The sequence below is a fragment of the Chroicocephalus ridibundus genome, chromosome 3 (assembly GCF_963924245.1).
Source record: "Chroicocephalus ridibundus chromosome 3, bChrRid1.1, whole genome shotgun sequence".
NCBI classification, from domain to species: Eukaryota; Metazoa; Chordata; class Aves; order Charadriiformes; family Laridae; genus Chroicocephalus; species Chroicocephalus ridibundus.
Genome location: NC_086286.1, coordinates 47,545,283 through 47,563,986, shown reverse-complemented (window position 1 = coordinate 47,563,986; position 18,704 = coordinate 47,545,283). Strand labels below are relative to the sequence as shown.

Genomic DNA, 18,704 nt, shown 5'->3' with positions numbered 1-18,704 from the left:
TTAGACTGCAAAGTATCATTGGCCTCATTGATAAATGAAATACCCTTTTAGATCTGAAGATTGCAGAATTAATAGAAGCTAGAAACTGTCACAGACGTTTCTCAAAACACTAGAATAGACATTGTAAAAAGTACCTGCCAGGGTCACATCATTCACCAGTAAAGAATATGGGTTTTTGCAGTAGACTTTTCTAATGAACATCACGGTGCTTAATATAAGTATTAAACAAGAACTGAATGTTCTGTGCAATTCAACTGCTGTAAGAACTTAGGTGAACTGAGGGCAGAAACACTTGTGTATGGACAAAAATTTCTTTATTCTCAACTGAGCTCAGCTAGATAAGGTTATTGGAAAAAACAGTGAACACAAAAAGGGAGAACTTGGTATTGACTCTGAAATAACAATGCCAGCTACTCAGTCTCCAACACTCTTCCCTGCAGAAATGGAAATAATATTGTATACACGTCCCACCCTCCCACACACACCTTTTCAATGACAGGCAAAGACGACATGCTGAATCAACAGATTTGTATGTTCTACAGGCACAGTTATATATTATATAGGCTCAAAGAGAAAGATCTAAGAGCAATCCTTCCAAATTAGCTTTAAGTCATGCCTTGACACTATCTTAGGCTAAAGCAATGCTCTTGCAAAAATCTGCCTTGAGAAAATATGATCAACTTCTGTTTCTTGTTATAACATAAAAATATTTTCCTCCTCTTCCTAAAGGCCACATCCTAGAAGTTCATACGTGCAGCAAAATGTCCGGTTTGGAACCTAGCTGTTAATTCTCCATTCCTCTCTCCTCCTCACAAACTAAAAATTGCTCTCAGAGCTTGTCGTGGTTTTACCCCAGACGGCAGCTAGAACCATGCAGTTGCTCGTGCAGTTCTCCCCCTTCCCCCAGAAGGGATAAAAGAAAGGGAAAGGTAAAAAAACCAAACCTCGTGGGCTGAGATAAAGACAGTTTAATAGAACAATAACAGAAAAGTGAAAATATAACAACAATAATGGTAAAAGATTATACAAGATAAAGTAATACAACACAAGTCACTCTCACCACCCAGTGAATTGGTTGCCCAGCCCGACCTGAGCAGCAATCGTGGATTACCGCCCCCCCGGCCAATCCCCATTTATATACTGAGCATGATGTCTGTGGTACGGAATATTCCATTGTTTTGTCTATAGCATAAACACCACCTAGCAACAACTAAACAATATGCATTATTGACATTCCTGTCATACCAAATCTGATACACGGCAACCACTAGAAAGGAAATTATCCCAGCTGAAACCAGCACAGAGCTCCACCCAAGAACTTCATCCAGCTGCCCAAATCTGAGCTCTGTGTAAGACCTCAAGCTTGAATGAAGAGATGTGCACATCGAGTAGACCAAAAAGAAGGTAGCTGCAGGAGCAGGGACACGTGAGTGCAGACAATGCAGACAGAAAAAAAGAGCTCACTGTCAGAGGGGACCCAAGGAAAGACGTGGGTGATTTGAAAATGGCTTACCTCAATCTGTGGGGTATAAAAGCAGTGGTGGTGAGGAAGGAGGAGAAAAAATAGTGTCTACTGTTTTAGGGTTTCTTTCTCACTCAGTCCTGCGCTACTTTCTACACATCTATTATACCACAAGCTCACACATTTTGACCTCAGCCTTTCGTCCTGCAGTCAAGCAAAACGATGACAAGTAATAAATGAGTTCTCATACAGGCATCGTGAGAACTGGTCTGATAATTGCTATTCTACGGAAGGTCTGAAAGTTTGAACAGCTCATCCAGAGTCCATGAAACAAAGCCAGGAATAACTTGTGGAATTGTCATTACCAGCTGCTCAGCGAATTGCAAGCAATCATTCGCCTCCCCATAGCACTATGCTTATCAAAAATTAGGAAGCTGAAAACGAAATTCTATGCAGTAAAAGCTCCTCACAGACATATTGTTTTGTGTACTTGTCCCTTCATGATCCATGCCTGACAACTACAGGATACTGTCCTTTTCCAAGCTTCTCTTTCTATACAAACAGGGAACCTTTAAATTCAGCTCCTACATTTTTCTTACAGGGTAAAGGAAAGAAGACAGCCTGTCAGACATATCTATCAAAGGGATTATACAACCTCTTCCTCAGCCTGTCTCATCTCAGAACATGATAAAAAGCCTTTGCAGCAGCCTAAGGGATTGAAATACATACGTTATTTTTTTTTTACTGTTGTTTTCTAACACAACGCTGGATACATTGCAATAATCCTTAAGCCCCAAAGTGTGGAAACGAACCACATATAAAATGAGGACTGCAAAAGAAGTAAAAAAAGCCTGCTGCCCGCAGCAGGTAGCATGGGAAATGCAGCTGATTGTGAAGCAGAAGGAAACCCATCTGTGGAGATCAGGCTGGCAGATCTCTACCCTCAACCTTTTCAGAAGCTGAGTCATTGCATTTACGAAAACAATGTTTTCTGACAAATGAAGACAGACTTAATCAGGACAAGCAAAAGAAATCCTACAGTAGTTTTTTATGACTAAGTGATGGAACAAACAATAAGACTCGGGTATTCATCAGAATCGTGATTATCAAGAAGAGGAAGCCCTGAACAGTATTTTCAGTTGGGCATGATCCTTGATCAGATTTATATTTCTACTACACTTTCCTTGGTGTATTGCAGTAAAAGTTAAAAGGCAACCTTCAATCAAGTCTCTTGGGTACTTTTTTCAGACCCAAGCCATGTTTGGAAAGTAATCATTTTGAAAGACATGATTTTTTTTTTTTTTTAAAGATTTAAATCCTTAATGCATGGTTTTGCAGAATGTGATCTGAACTCTTTTGTTGTCTAGTTGAAGAACAGACTAAAGTCCCTCAGCAGACTGCGTTCTGACAACGCTGTCTTCAAACAGCTCAGGAACATACATTGAGAATGATTAAGGCACAGGATCCATCAAGAAGTGACAAGCAAGCTTTTGGCTGGTAGCAAAGGCAAGATGAGAGCTGGGGGGGGAAAAAAAAAAAAGAAAAGAAGCTGTGCTTCTCAAAGTACGCTGTCTGCTTGCTGAAATAAGTGTATCAGAATAGGAAATCAGATCTTGACATACTAAAATATTTACCGATACATGCATGTATCAGGGCACTACCTGCTGAAGCCAGCAGACATTAAAAGGAACAAATCTCCAAGAAAATTTCACAGTTCCTTTCAATTTTAATGTTTCTCTAAAAGTGTTATGATGGAAATTAGAAATCTAAGTTGCATTACCCATGCTGTTCAAATGATATATAGTTATACGTCAGAAAGTAGAAAAAAAATCTGCCTCAATTTCATCAATCATTGAAGTTTTTAAATTATATAAAATGCCAATGTATTAAGCATGAACTATAACGCATCAAGCAACACAGCAAGTAATGGTACTGTAATGTAAGAGCAAAAGGCAGATCAGAAGATGGTTTGTGAAAGGCCACTTAAGGCCAGTAGGATGATTAAGGGACAGGAGCATTTGACACAGGAGAGCCTGAGAGAGCTGGGATCACTTTAGCCTTGAGAAGAAAAGGCTTGGGGGGCGTCTTATTAATGCCTGATTGGGGGCATTTTGGGGGCATAAATACCTGATGGGGAGGATAAAGTTGACGTAGCCAGACTGTTCTCAGCAGTGCCCAGTGACAGGACAAAAGGAAATGCGCACGAACTGAAATTCCATTCCAACACAAGAAAAGAAAAAACCCCAAAAACCAAAACAACCTTTCTTACTGTAAGGATGATCAAATGCTAGAACGGGTTGTCCAGAAAGGTTGTGGAGTCTCCATGCTTGAAGATATTCAAAACTGGTCACAGCCCTGAAAAGCTTTCTCTAGCTGCCCCTGCTCTGAGTTGGGGCGATGGACAATCTCCAGAGGTGCCTGCCCGGCCTCAGCCCTTCTGTGCAGTGGTCTCAGAAGATGACTTCTACAGGTTCACAGATTTGCTGGTGATTAGGGGTGTGTGTGTGTGCGCGCGCGCGCGCGTGTGTGTGTGCTATGCATGCTATTCTAAAGAGGGAAATGTAAAGTATAATTTATTCTCCCTGCTCTGTTCCTTATGGATTGTTTCTTTTAAAAACCAAGACAAGCTGCAAGTCATTGCATCCATTGTTTAGAAAAGATTTTACTACAAACCTCTCACTTCCCGTTGCTGGTGCTCTTTGCTTTTAAGTATGGGGTGGGAGATCCACAGCCAGGGGTGATGCTTGCGAAGCTGAGGAAGTACGTAATGTGTTACAAATCCCACAGTCCATGCTAAAGCAAACAGGACAATGCTGAGAAATGGCTGGGCCAAAAGAAAAAAAACGAAACATGGTTATAATTTGCAAACAACATTTTTATATAAAACTTTTTTAAACAGTTTTTAACAGTTCCTATAATTGTGGTTTTGTGCAATTAATTTTTATTCCCATGTTCAAACGCTCTGACTCCACAGGCGGATATGGATTTTGAAATATGTATTTTGCACACACAATTAACCAAATATTTCCTCCCTAATTAGAGGAAAAAAGGCAAGTGATCGGTCTTAATCATTCTGTCCCCTAGGTTCCACATCATAAGGGCACTGTAGATATGCAGAGGTGTAAGGAAAGAGATGTCAAATAAGCAACACTAAAATTAAAATAAATATCCATAACCTAAATGCCTTGCACATAAAAAAGTGTTATAATGACCAGTAAATACTAATCATTAACAATCTCTGTTCTTTCCAGTTAAAACACCTGAGCTTTAACTTTTGCATAAAAGAGAGAATACCTGGACGGGGGAAGGGGGAGAAAGGATAGATACACACCCTTAATGATAGAAATACAGTACTGGCACTGACAGCAAATGACAGAACAGCAGCCGCTGTGCAGACAATGAGATCCGATTTCAAGATTTCTTTCTGTGAAAACAATTATTTTACACAAAATTAGCGAGCCAATACTATTCTAACCAAAATAAACAACTCTGTTCTCAATTACCTGCAGTCTGCATTGTGATAAGGCTAATCAGCACTCCCTAATACAAAAGTATTTTCTCCACTCTGCTTTGGGAAATTATTTCTTCGCACTCTAGGTTTGTCAAAGTAATCACATTCAAATTCATCCTGCCTAATTTTAAATATATTTTTAAATAACGCAGTTTTAAGATTGGAGAAATGAAAACAATACATTTTCATACTGAATCTGATTCTGTTTAAGCAATATAACTCTTTTACATTATTACTTTTTTATTTTTGGGAATCAAAATTCTGGTTCCATTTCCTATTTGCAAGCATTAAGATTTCTTCAGATTCACTTTCTCTTGCATTACTCAAATGACTCATGCTTTTCTGTAACGTCTTCAGAAACACAAAGTTAATACATTTATTATGTTCTAAAGTGACATGTCCCATTCTCTCATTTTCTGTATTGGAAGCCAAATTTCGGCAAGATTTTATGGATTTCAGACAAGGCCTTTTTCTAGTGTCACTGAATGATAATGAAAGGACATGTCTGCCTTTACATAAAGATCTATAACTAGGGAAGGAGTAATTTTGTTTCTAAAGATTGGAAAATATCACTGTCTTTCCAGCCCGTTCTTCTTGCGATTAAAATGTCATTCTCAGTAAACAAATAAACAAGATGCTTGCGAGCTGTGCAATCTTTGAATTGTACTTCGGAGGTCACCCAAACATCTTTCTGAATAAATGAAAATCTTGTCTTCGATTTATGAGAGGGGCATTTAAGTTCAGCACTCAGTACTACTGCTAAGTTATCAAATGAGTAACTATTTGTAGCTGTTGGTTTAGAAGCTGACTTACACTTTAATTCAAAGACATCTAGAAACAACATGTAAAATGCAACAGTTTTGTTAAAATTAGAAGCTCATCCAATTTCCTGGTGCTGCAAACTAGATAATCTTCACGTACCTCATCAGAGAAAAAGGAAGAAAACTAAAATAATGATGGGATAGCAAACCTATGAATAAGGGAGATAAAAAGAAAGCAAGCAGAACAAGTGAACAACAGAAGGGTTGCGAATTACAGGGGAAGCTGGTAGCAACCGCTATATTTAGGCTGCCTATCACTCCCTGTTATGAAAGATGCTTCTTCATAAAAGGTCACAAGCATCAGCACTTCCACTTACTGCAGCAGGCCTTTGAAATTCAGCAGGACTAAAAAGCCTTCAGGCTCAAGAGGTACTTTTGCTTTGTCCCAGGAAACTCCAATCTGGTTTAGCTGAATTCTTTAGGTGAATTCACCACCGTCCTTCCCCTTCCCAGGCTGCTCAGAAGCAAGCACCTCCAAAAGAACCGTGCTCCCTCCCCTCCGAGAGCTGTGACCTCTCCAGACAGCCCCGTACTCCAGACGGACTATAGGTGGGAAGGTGCAGGGGCAGGGTTAGGTCTTCCTAACTCTTCCCAACCGTCTTTTCAAAACATAGCCCTCCTGGCTGTGCTCCTTGCTTTTTGGCCATCGTATGCAACAGAACCACAACGTGAGGGACCTCCACAGGAAAGGCCTTCTCTTCCCTGAACAACCTTTGATTCCTGCCTGTCCTCACAAGTCCTCTCCGTTTGGTTCAGACCTTCTCTCACTACCAAGTTGTGCATCCATCTCTAACTCAAGTAGGTTTAGTATGTGGAGCAGTACTGAAAAATCACAATCGAAACCCTGATAAAGATTGATTAGGGAATTATTACTAATGCATATAATGGAAATAAGGTTTTTTTAACTTTTCCAAATTTTTTTAAAGATGTTGCATAATAAAATCGACGTAAAGCAGCAGTATTTAGCTTGTAAAATTCAGCATCCAAGTTAAGCAGTGCCAGATTTACATGGCACTATTTCAGCCCTTTTGTGAATACATATTATCAAAAGTCTTGATCAAGTATCACTTTCTGCACAGCTGAATCTAACTCCTCAATAATCTAAAACAAGCTTATAAGAACAAAACCACACTCCAATCATATTTTCAAGCTCTTCTGTACACCAGAAGATGGTTATTATTATTATTAAAATGACTTATTTCTCTCACAATCAGGTGAATAAAGAAGCTGCTATTTTAAGAACTACACCAAATATTAAGAATTTAGCTGTAAAAATCAGCAGAGGTGATAATAATGGACATTTTGGGGAAAGGCAGCATCCTAACTTTCCATTCTGTGCCAGGTCACTAAAGAGACCCTTTTTAAAAGATTGCATTCAAAAGAGAATGTATTACACAGATTATATTGCACAGGACTGGTATTTCCCACCTTTCCCATCTTTGAGTTTTCAAGTGTTCTTTTTAGGGTGCTCTCACTATTTTTGACACATTAACAGTCCCATACAGGAAAAGGCCTATGTTTTTAAAGCAATGATTATTATTCAGGTATTTAAACCCAAATTTGATAATTGCATTCCAACTCTGGCAACACCTAAAGTGTTTAAAGCATCATACATGCCCAGGATTGCCCTTTTGCCCTCACACAAAACTACTTCAAAATGTAAACGTACTGCTCAGCTGCTGACTTGCACAACAGTCCCCACAGGAGCTGCTTCTTGATGTTGCAGACACATTCAAACTTCTCACAAAATTCAGGGGTTTTTTTCTTTCTAAAAACAAAGCTGAGCAGTAGTTGCTTTTGTTTCATGTCATGGTCTAGTGGTCACGGCCCCCAGGAAACAGCTGACCCTGGGAAGTTATCTCTCTGGCTGAGGGGCATTCAGAGACACCTTCCAGGAAAAAAACTTGGGCATCCACCTACAGGCTGCTATGGGTGGATCTGTGGCTTCCACCCTTCCTGCTGAAGGCAGCTAGCTCCTGCAAAGCACCTGGGACACAACTCTGTTCCCCGTCCTGCGTTTAGACCCAAATGTATAAAGCAGGATTTTGGATTCCATTCGCAAAGCCAGACGCTTATAAACTGAATGTTGAATAGCCCTATGATGTGATATGCCTGAGTCCTTCATTGCCATTGGTCCAACATGGAAAAGTTAAGCTCTAATCAAAGTTAAAATCTCTGTAGTGAGAGATAATCACTGATATAGTTAGGGCTGAAAGCAGATGTTCTTTCTTTTTTCTCTATTTTACACTTGAGGGAAAAAAGAAAGCCCAAACCAACATCACTACACTTGATGCCTCAGAGATTTTACAAGCAGAATATGCTATAGTGGCCCTTTTTTTTAATTATTATTTTCAATTATGTGTTTGGAGCTTTGTACAAATCCTTTTACTGGCTATCTAAATGTTTGTATTAAAGGCCAGGAAGGAAGCTGAGTTTGAATGTAACACATTAGTACCCTCAGGCCACTGGTTAATCTAGTGATCAGCCATGTGGATGCCTATAGAAATTAATTATAATGGTAGGAAGCTCCATTCTCAAAGCTGAATGGTCAATTATCCATCACAGCTGCTTTGTAATTCAGGCTTCCAAAGCTGGCAATTCTTACACAGCTATTCAAGCAAAGGAAAATAGTAAAGGTCATGTAACTGAACATTAGAGATGCTGTATTTATTATTCCTAACATCAATGCAAAGCCACTACAGAATACAACACATTAATTTTCAACATTAACCTTGTTTGCTTTCAGCTCCTTAAGGAGGCGTTTTGGTTCTGTATGCCTCAGGATTTCTGCTTAAAACGGGTCTTATTTAAATGGCATGTTATGAAGTCCATACTTCTGTATGTAGACCAGGGCAAGGCTGGCTGTTGTGTTGCATCCTGCCATCTCTTGCCACTGGCAGGGGGTTAGGAATACTCTCCTCACAGAGGAGCACTTCAAGAGGAAAAAAACATACTACCACCATGAAGTCTCCTTCAAATACTAACGTATTGCTCCACCCAGTTTCTGAACTGTTTGAAGATTCCCTTGCACAAGTTCTGGAAGCTATTTAACATTGGCTTTTAAGAGTCAGCTGAGTCCGACATCCTAAACGTGACTGCTGTTGCTGAAGGAAGTCAGCAGAGACTGTGCCTTGATTGCGCTCCTCAAACTTGAGGCACGTGCACTTTCTCCTGCCTCAGTTCTTCCCTACTTGCTCTGTTAGCACTGCACTGCAAGAGAGCAGTGGGAGTCTCCTGGCAAACTGGTTAACGTTTAATTGAGACAGAGGTACCAGATAACAGTGGTTAGACAAAGCCTGGATTAATCAAAAATTGCCCTCTCTTTCTTCAAGAGATCTCCCAGTGTAAAGAATTAGCACTGCTAATTGACATTGTAAGCAAACACATTTGCTTACCCTTTTAATACAGACTGACGGAAGCCCAGACAGAGGAGAAAAAAAAAATAAGAAAGGGGAAGAACTAGCAAGCTCCAGAACACTGAAGGAAAGCAGCCTCTGCCTAAAACAGCAGCATGGAGTATCAAACGTACAGAGTAGAAAAGCACCAACCCCAAAATCAGGTACATCCTGGAAAGCAAAAGGTGCCAGGAATCCCACGCAATTAAATGCAAAAAAACACTGGAAAAACATGACAAGAATGAGAGACGGTGAAGAGAAGAACTGAAGTCCTACGTGTGGCCAGTCCCACCACTGTCCTCCCTGCGCTTCTGCATCTTCCGCCCCCGTGGTAAGGACCCAAGTGCAGTTGAACCATGTGGTAACTGTGTTAGTATAAGCCATCAGATCCCCGTCCACATCACTGACACAAAAACAGGTCAAGAGTCTGCAGCATGACTCCGTTTTGAAAATACAGCCAGGATCTTACATGCTAATTTTTTTCTTTGTTTGTTTGTTTTTAATATATTGAAGCCTTGCTCGCTCAAGGTTTCCCTCTGCACTGTGAAATGAAACCAGTTAAATGGACAGCCACAGCAACTGCTTCAGTCCCCCGCCAAGGCTCCATCTGCAGAACAGATGAGATCAGACTCTGTACTGCTCCAAGAAGGGCACTATCAACAAAAGATACAAGTGGGATATGAATACAGGGGAACAAGAAGCTTTCCATTACATCTGCCATACTGTACCCACGTATAACAATGGGCTGATAATGAACTGTGGCAATAATCCACACACCAGAAATACCACAGAATATAGCAAGACTTCAACATAAATTATTTCTTACTCCGTTACTAGCTGGACATTCATATTGCAGCGTGACCCTGTTGCAAATAGTTTAGTTTGCAAGAAACTGTAGCTCAATGCAAGCAACCAGAAACAGACATATCATTTACTCTTAGGCAGGCCTTATTAGAGTAAGCAGTTTAAAATAATGTTATACATGCTAGAAAATAACTATCTAATCAGCAGCTTAGCAAAGAAAAGTAAAAAAGTGTGGGATCAACTCATATGCTGAATGTAGGCTGTGTAGCATCTTATAAAATGACCAACAAATATGATACAAGATGTACAGGAGAGATGCATCCATTTGAAGGGACATCTGGAGGTCAGGCCTGCTACCACACTAGCAACCTGTACCACTGGGCACTATGGACTCTCAGGCCATGTCTAAGGGTCAAAAAAAGGCAGTCTGTCTTCCAGGCACTCTCTGAATGCTCCTTGGTTCTGCAAGCATTCAGGAATTTAGGAATAATTGACAATCTTCCCACATGAACTCTATAGAAATGAACCTCCCCTGGGTAACAGTGAGGTTTTTTTTTAATATAAAAAGACTCAAAAAGGAAGATGGGTCACTTTGGATATTTATGTAGAAGTGGAAAATAAGCTGACGCAAACTTAGAGCTATGTGCCAGACAGTAGGAAATAAACAGCCTGCCAAGCAAAGAAGAGAGAATGAGAGAGCAACACTGGGTACCAGGCACGTACCCTCTCTCACACTAGTCAACTTTCACATGTTTCTTCCATCTCCAGGTGCCAAGTCTGGTCTGTGCTCCACCTGGCTTGGCTGGGATGGAGGCATACAGTCAAGAGTACTTCCTGGTACAGAAAAAGGTATTCCTGAAAACCAGGTCAACTCCTAGCCCTAGAAAAACAATGAATAAGGGCTGCTTAAACACACGTAACTCTGTAGGCCACACCCTGTCCCCCTCCAACGTAGACAGGGAGTTTGTCAGGACTGAAGGATACAGGAGCCCAGGAAGGCTGGACATACTTCAAGAGAGAAGTCTTAAAGGCACAGGAGGAGGCTGTCCCTGTGTGCCGAAAAACAAGTAGGCGGGCAAGGAGACTGGCCTGGCTAAATAGGGACCTTTGGCTGGACCTCAAGAACAAAAGGAGAGTCTATGACCTCTGGAAGAGGGGGCAGGTCTCTCATGAAGACTATAAGGATATAGCAAAGCTATACAGGGAGAAAATTAGGAAAGCCAAAGCACAGCTGAGCTCAACCTAGCTACAGCTGTTAAGGATAACAAAAAATGTTTCTATAAATTCATTAACAACAAAAGGAGGATTAGGGAAAATCTCCCTCCCTTACTGGATGCAGAGGGAAACATAGTCACAAAGGATGAGGAAAAGGCTGAGGTGCTCAATGCCTACTTTGCCTCAGTCTTTAGCAGTGGAACTAGCTGTTCCCCAGGCACCCAGCCTCGTGAGCTAGGAGACAGGGAGGGGAAGCTGAACGAGGTCATCACAATTAAAGAGGAAGTGATCAGTGACCTGCTACACCGCTTGGATGCGCACAAGTCTATGGGACCGGATGGGTTACATCCAAGAGTGCTGGAAGAGTTGGCAGACGTGCTTGCCAAGCCACTTTCCATTATCTACCTGAAGTCATGGCTAACTAGGGAGGTCCCAATGGACTGGAGGGTAGCAAATGTAGCGCCCATGTACAAAAAAGGCAGAAAGGAGGATCCGGGAAACTATAGGCCTGTCAGTCTGACCTCGGTAGCAGGGAAGGTCATGGAGCAGATCATCTTGAGTGCCATTACAAGTCATATAAGGAACAACCAGGGAATCAGGCCTAGCCTGCATGGGTTTATGAAAGGCAGGTCCTGCCTGACGAACCTGATTTCCTTCTATGACAAGATGACCCGATTATTGGATGAGGGAAAGGCTGTGGACATTCGAAAAGCATTTGACACTGTCCCCCATAGAATTCTCATGGAAAAACTGTCGGCTCACAGCCTGGATGAGCATACGATCTCCTGGATCAAGCACTGGCTGGATGGGCGATCCCAAAGAGTGGTGGTCAATGGAGTTAAATCCAGCTGGCGGCCGGTCACAAGTGGTGTCCCTCAGGGCTCAGTGTTGGGACCATTTCTGTTTAACATCTTTATTGATGACCTTGATAAGGACATAGAGTGTGTCATCAGCAAGTCTGCAGATGACACGAAGCTAAGCGGGAGTGTTGATCTACATGAGGATAGGGAGGCTCTACAGAGAGACCTGGATAGATTGGATTGATGGGCCAACGCTAATGGAATGTGCTTCAACAAGGCCAAGTGCCAGGTCCTGCACTTGGGCCACAACAACCCCATGCATCGCTACAGGCTTGGGGAAGTGTGGCTGGAGAGCTGCCTGGCAGAAAAGGACCTAGGGGTTCTAATTGACAAGCGGCTGAACATGAGCCAGCAGTGTGCCCAGGTGGCCAAGAGGGCCAATGGCATCCTGGCTTGTATTAGAAATAGTGTGACCAGCAGAAGGAGGGAGGTGATTGTCCCCCTGTACTCAGCACTGCTGAGGCCACACCTTGAGTATTGTGTCCCGTTTTGGGCACCTCAATACGAGGGAGATATCGAGGTGCTGGAGCGAGTGCAGAGGAGGGCAACGAAGCTGGTGAAGGGCCTAGAGAATAAATCTTATGAGGAGCGACTGAAGGAGCTGGGACTGTTTAGTTTGAGGAAGAGGAGGCTGAGGGGAGACCTCATCACTCTCTACAACTACTTGAAAGGACACTGTAGAGAGGTTGGTGCTGGTCTCTTCTCACAGGTAATTAGTGATAGAACAAGAGGGAATGCGTTCAAGCTGCAGCAGGGTAGGTTTAGGCTGGACATTAGGAAAAAATTATTCACAGAAAGAGTGGTCAGACACTGGAATAGGCTGCCCAGGGAGGTGGTGGAGTCACCATCCCTGAATGTGTTTAAGAGTCATTTAGATGTGGTGTTAAGGGATATGGTGTAAAGGAGAACTTTGCAGAGTGGAGTTGATGGTTGGACTCGATGATCCCAAGGGTCTTTTCCAACCTAAATGATTCTATGATTCTATGACTGCCGACCTTTTTGAACACTTGTTTAACAACCCAGCCTACCTTGTTCACACCAGGTTACCAGGCTGCAACTCTATGCACAGAACCTGCATTAACTCTCTGAGTACCAGGATGAGATGCCTCATTCCCCAAGCTCTAAGACTGCATTTCCCATCAACTATATTAAGGAAACAATGTTGCTGAATCCTTCAAAGGAACCCTTCAGAAAGGAAAATTGCAATATCCCCCTTCTGCCCTCCAGCCTAACTAGAAAGAAGATCTAAAAGAACTTCTCTCAGTTTCCATCTGTGGATTTAATGGAATAGGATAGAGATCCTCCCACTTTCTGTGCTTTTAGTAATTTAAATACTTAAATTGCAAAATAAGAACATTTAAGAGGTTCCTCAGTAGGAAAAATGGATGGGAGAGAGCTTTGAACAGAAAGTAATGAAAGAAAAGGTCTTACCACTGATTCTCTCATCTTTTCTGGGAGCGGATCTGCTGATGAATCTTCAAACTGTTGACGTAGAAAGTGAGGAACATATTTGCATTGAATAAGGGACCTGTTAAAAAACAAATCCTAGTTAGGATACTTCTGAACACGCCTAATATATGAATATTCCTGCGCAGCAGAGGAGGAGGAAAAAATAGCCTCAGATTTCCTTCCTTATGTATGCAGTAGCTATCTTATCTCTGTATAGCTGGAGATTGAAACAAATCAGCTCCATTTGTGATCAGTATAGAACTTCATCATTAAAATGTTAAGGAGTCTCAGCAGTCCAATCAATGTGACTCAGTCATTTAGAAGAATGATCAGAGAGGGTACTGTTCCATTCATGCCCTTTACTAATGTTTCAGCTAAGCTGAAACCAATATGGGAGCTGTTCAGACCCACATTAGAAAGGCCAAAGAAGCTACTTCTGTATAAATTATATATTAATCGTCAGTTCCAGATTTACGTGGTACCTCCTCCTCCGTCTTGAAGTTTATGCCACAGGCCATCCCTTAAATACTGTTTCCAATCTCCTTAACATCCTTTAATTAAGTTCAGAGCTGTTTAAAAGAAAATCTTAAACCTCTTTTTTTAAGGATTATACATTTTTATCATGATTGCACAATAAACATTTGATGTTCTTGTATACATATTCTGAATCTTAAGATATTTAACAACCATTTCAGCTGCTGAAGATTTGATTAAGAATGTTATGAAATCAGTAGCTAGATTTAAAAGTTAAAATGAATGTAATGGTTTAATATTACTTCCTTAAAACAAAAGTTTTAAGGAAACACAAGTTTCTGTTTTATTGAAGAAGTTAATAAACTGGTGTGTCCTTCCTAGGGAGTGGGAGAGAAGAATACATTTAAGTTACTTCAAAATTGAAAGAGCTCACGCTTCCATGCTGATTCGCAGTTTACCTGTGTAGATTTTATTCCAAGGCTAAACAAGGCTAATACAGCACACAGCTTCACTTCCTTCAATACCCGAGTTCCATACTGAAATGGTAGGTGAACTACACACTAGCTACACAAAACTTGATCCAGGTCTAACTGACATCAATGCAAGACACAGTAAGCTTTGGATAAAGTTAACAGCAATAGATAGAAGCAGTTCTTGTTGCTTGGACACATCAGAACCTAGTAAACGTGTATCAGATTCTCTGAATCTTCTGGATGACAAAGAAGGAACTTCTCAGCTCTTCTGTAAGATTTGCTGGGATGCCAATTTTCTACTAGTGCCCTATATCCTTTCCTTCCTCATCAGAATTCTTCTCCTTTTCCCAAGTTTCTCTCCTCAAATATAATCTTGAATGGCCTAAAACACCCTCCACTTTACCCAGCTCTCTCCTTATTACAGAATTGTGCATCCGACCACCCTGACTTACCACGTGCCTACCACAATCTTCATACACTAAAGAGCCTCACCTCAAGACACGCACAACACGCCTCATGAATCAAAGGAGAGAACCCAGGGGTTTCTTCACAGGCCCTCTGCACTGCTCTAGGACAGGACTGAGCTGTCTGTGAAACAGAATCCCAGATAGCATGGTGATACCAGCTGCACAAAACCTGCTTGCTTAATCCCACAGCCATATACATAGGTGCCCAGCTGCTTGTGGGCCACCAACAGCCCCCATGACAGCCATATAGCATAGTTCGCACACATAAAAACTCATGTCTGTTGCCCCTGAGCTACGTGCCTCTTTCACGCCACCTCAACCTACAGATCACGATGTTGGGGATTTCTCTCCTGGATCTCCCTTTTTCTCAACGGCAGCTCTTAATACACACTACCTTTCCTCAGCTACCTTTAGCAGACTATGTCAGAGCAGAAAAGGAAAGAGTTAATCCCAAACAGAGAGGCACAGCCTACTGACAGTGACCCTCAGCAAGAGCTGGAGTTGAGCCATCTTCCCAGCACATCAAATGCCCTTTCTCCTTGCCACAGTGCTACCCAATGCACATTCTGCAACTCCAGTAGCCTGAGAGGCCCCTCAACTAAATTGTTATCCTCCAACATGGCGAGTGCACAATTTCCCAGAGGGTGAAATCTGCTTCAGAGAATTTGGACAGTGTTGTTTAAAGAGCACGAGCCTTACTGCAGCACTTCATTTATTTACAGGACTGATACCAGCCAGGCAGACATGGCGAGGAACTTCCACCTCACCACAGTACTTCTGTGAGACAGTCCATGTGGCTCTGAAACCTAGGCATCACTCTGGTTGTGTGCTGTATGTACAGAGTAATCAATAAATAACATTTGCAGGCAACTTACATCAGTACAGATGGGTCGCTGCTTTGTCTGCTGAGGTGATAAGAAAGTGCAACTAGCAGACCACAGAAAGCAGAGAACAGCGCTGGAATGTGTTGTGCATCCCAGGGTTCCTGAACAGGAGGACAGAAAGCAGAGTATTTGTAAGTTAGGAATGCAGAGCTTAATTTTCTTCTTTTTATCTTTTTTTTTTTTTTTTTTTTTTACAGTAGGCTAAGCCATACATGCAGTGTTAAATACACAGCATCTAGATTTGTACACCATCTACCAATGACTGAAAATCCTTTTGCATATCAAAGTCTATTATTGTGAAAAAGACTGAGATTAGAGGCATGTTTTGTGATCATATTATGCAATTCCTCTATAATCAGCAATTAGCTAGGAAACCACATGAAAGGCAGGTTTTCTTTCCTCTTTAATGAAACACTAGAGGCTAATTCTCATTAAAATGAGGTGCAAGTGAAATGAACTGCACTGTCTAAACTCTAAATTGATATGTAGTTACTTGACTTGTGACCAGACTGCACTCAACAAATGCCAATGTCACCTAAATCAGGCAGTAGGATACAGTTCTGCCACCTCACTCAAATCTTTCTGCTGCTTCGCACATTACATCCACACACAACACAGTGGAGAAGGAGAGCTCTCACCACTGTACATGACATCCCCGAGTAGGGAAATGAGAGAATTTACGCTCTCGTCAGCACACTCTGGGCATAACCAAGATGAGAAACTGTCTCTGGGTGACTTCAACAGCTAAAATTGGCTATAAATAATAAGATAAAGAACATGAAGCTTAAGGAAGTTGTGGATGCCCCATCCCTTGAAGTGTTAAAGGCCACGTTCATGGGGCTTTAAGCAACATGGGCTAGTAGAAGGTGTCCTGGCCCACAGCAGGGGGGGTGGAACTAAATGATCTTTAAGGTCCCTTCCAACTTTAACCATTCTATGATTCTATGGAACACTTATCGAGATCAGCTTCATCTGTGGAGTCCTCAGCTACACACTAGGGATCCTAAGACACACTTGCGAGTCCTGGCTGCAAAAGGACACAATTTTTTTCTGTGAAGGACAAAGAAACTAAGTGGATCAGACCCATAGCCATTTCTGTTATTAGGCTCATTCAATGCCTCCACACAACTTTTACCCGATCAAGTGAATGTGAGGTTAGCAGACCCTGATACCAGAGCACTTTCTGGGTAGATTTTGAGAGACAATGCTTGTAGGACCTGTGAAACTTTAATCCTTGTTCAGTTCATACGAACAAGGTATCTTCTGCAGTATGTCTTTAGCTTGAAAAACTTCACAACTTGTACAGGATCAATATTTTCACAGAATAAGGTGGTTTCATTCATCTAATTTTGCCCAGTGATATGCATGATTTCTTAGCAGAGCTGATTCACATTAAGAAAGATTTCATTTTTTTCAGGGGCAATGAATACCTGGGTAAGACAAACGAATTTGCTGTTAAGGGACAAACTACCTGCTGCAATGTGAGGTTTCTTTGAAATTTAACAGTGAAATTACCATTATGCTAAGAACTAGTATCACAGAAGTGAAATTTCAATTCCAAGAATTACCTTCCCCTCATCCTACTACTGAACATCACAGCGTCTAATTCTATCAAAAAATCCTACGTAAAACAGTCGTTACAAACAAAAGCGAGAGTTACACAGTATTACTGAAAGAATCCAGCACCAAAAGTTTGACGAGTTAAACTTTGCCATCCAATTCCACTTTTCATTTCATTGTTCCCAGTTTTGGGGCCAAATACATTTTGGGTTAACTTTTCCCACGCTTAGTCTTAGGTAAGAAATTAGTATTGTTCAAAACAGTGAAGAAAACTAACTAAAAGTAGTTGAACCACAGCCCATCCAAATATCCACTGCATTTCTGGGGTAACACAACTGTGTACAGACACCCCCAGCAGCTTCTAGTGCACGGCTGCCCCTTCACCCTGCAACTTACTTCAAAATACTATAAAGAGCTCAGCAACCTTCCCGGGTATCAAAACGTATCAGTAGCTAGTTTGACAAATCGTTTCACCCTGTTTCCGCTCTAAAACCGCACATGGCTGATTCCTCACATTGATATCTCAGGAACTCTTTACTTCCATATTTTCTGTATATCACGCACATCTTTTGCATTTGGCTGGCCTGTGCTCCAGTTCCAAAGTGTCATTGTCCACTCAAAGGTCAGCTGCCAGGGAGCCAGGAAGGCAGGCAGGACAGGCTGCCTTCCGATATTTGTTATGTGCCTAGAGAGCAGGATTTTCCACAATAACGCTACACAATGTTGTACAAGAGATGAGAATGAACAAAGGTGTCATTTCTCCAGCATCAGTGTGATGTACCCTGCTCCATTTCGTCATTTTCCTCCCCCACTAATGTTGCCTGGTAGAGCTTTAAATTAAAAAGATGAAAAAAACAATATACCTGATAATTGGACAATTATTCTTCTCAGTGGGAAAACAGGAACAGGTTTTAGTCTTGGAAGCTGGTATTATCTGTCATACTAGACAGGGAGTTTGACTTCCTACTTTACCTCATTTAGTTGAGGTAGCGCATAGTGCTTTCACATACAGTTTTGACTTTTTGATGCAGACACTCACGGAGTCATTTTTAAAACAAGTGAAATGGACTTACGGGGTTAAGTATGAAAGTGGTGAGTTAACACAGACCCAGCAGTGGGGGTGGTGGTATTCCATTTCAACCACAGAATCTCCTAATCCCAAAACAACCCACTAGAAAGGAAGATAAAGGTGTCTTTGAACTTACAAGCCTTTTACCACTGGTAAAGGTGGGGAGGCAAAGGTATTTTTAAAAAGTGGTGATAGTAGTTTTCTGTCTTACATTATTTATCCTTTTTGTTTCTTTGTTCCTCTAAAAGAAAAAAAAAAAA

General features: G+C 41.5%; 1 protein-coding gene across 2 annotated transcripts in view; it reads right to left on the bottom strand.

Annotated features, from left to right (window-relative positions):
• The window catches only part of PCNX2 (pecanex 2), a 161,074-nt gene that overhangs the window by 78,668 nt on the left and 63,702 nt on the right, over positions 1 to 18,704 (bottom strand). For both annotated transcript variants that reach the window (XM_063329031.1, XM_063329032.1), the window contains 4 exons: positions 15,807 to 15,916; positions 13,500 to 13,596; positions 4,794 to 4,886; positions 4,136 to 4,286 (listed from right to left, as the gene is read on the bottom strand). In XM_063329031.1, the coding sequence (XP_063185101.1) occupies positions 4,136 to 4,286; positions 4,794 to 4,886; positions 13,500 to 13,596; positions 15,807 to 15,916 (451 nt within the window). The remainder of the gene's footprint in view (positions 1 to 4,135; positions 4,287 to 4,793; positions 4,887 to 13,499; positions 13,597 to 15,806; positions 15,917 to 18,704) is intronic.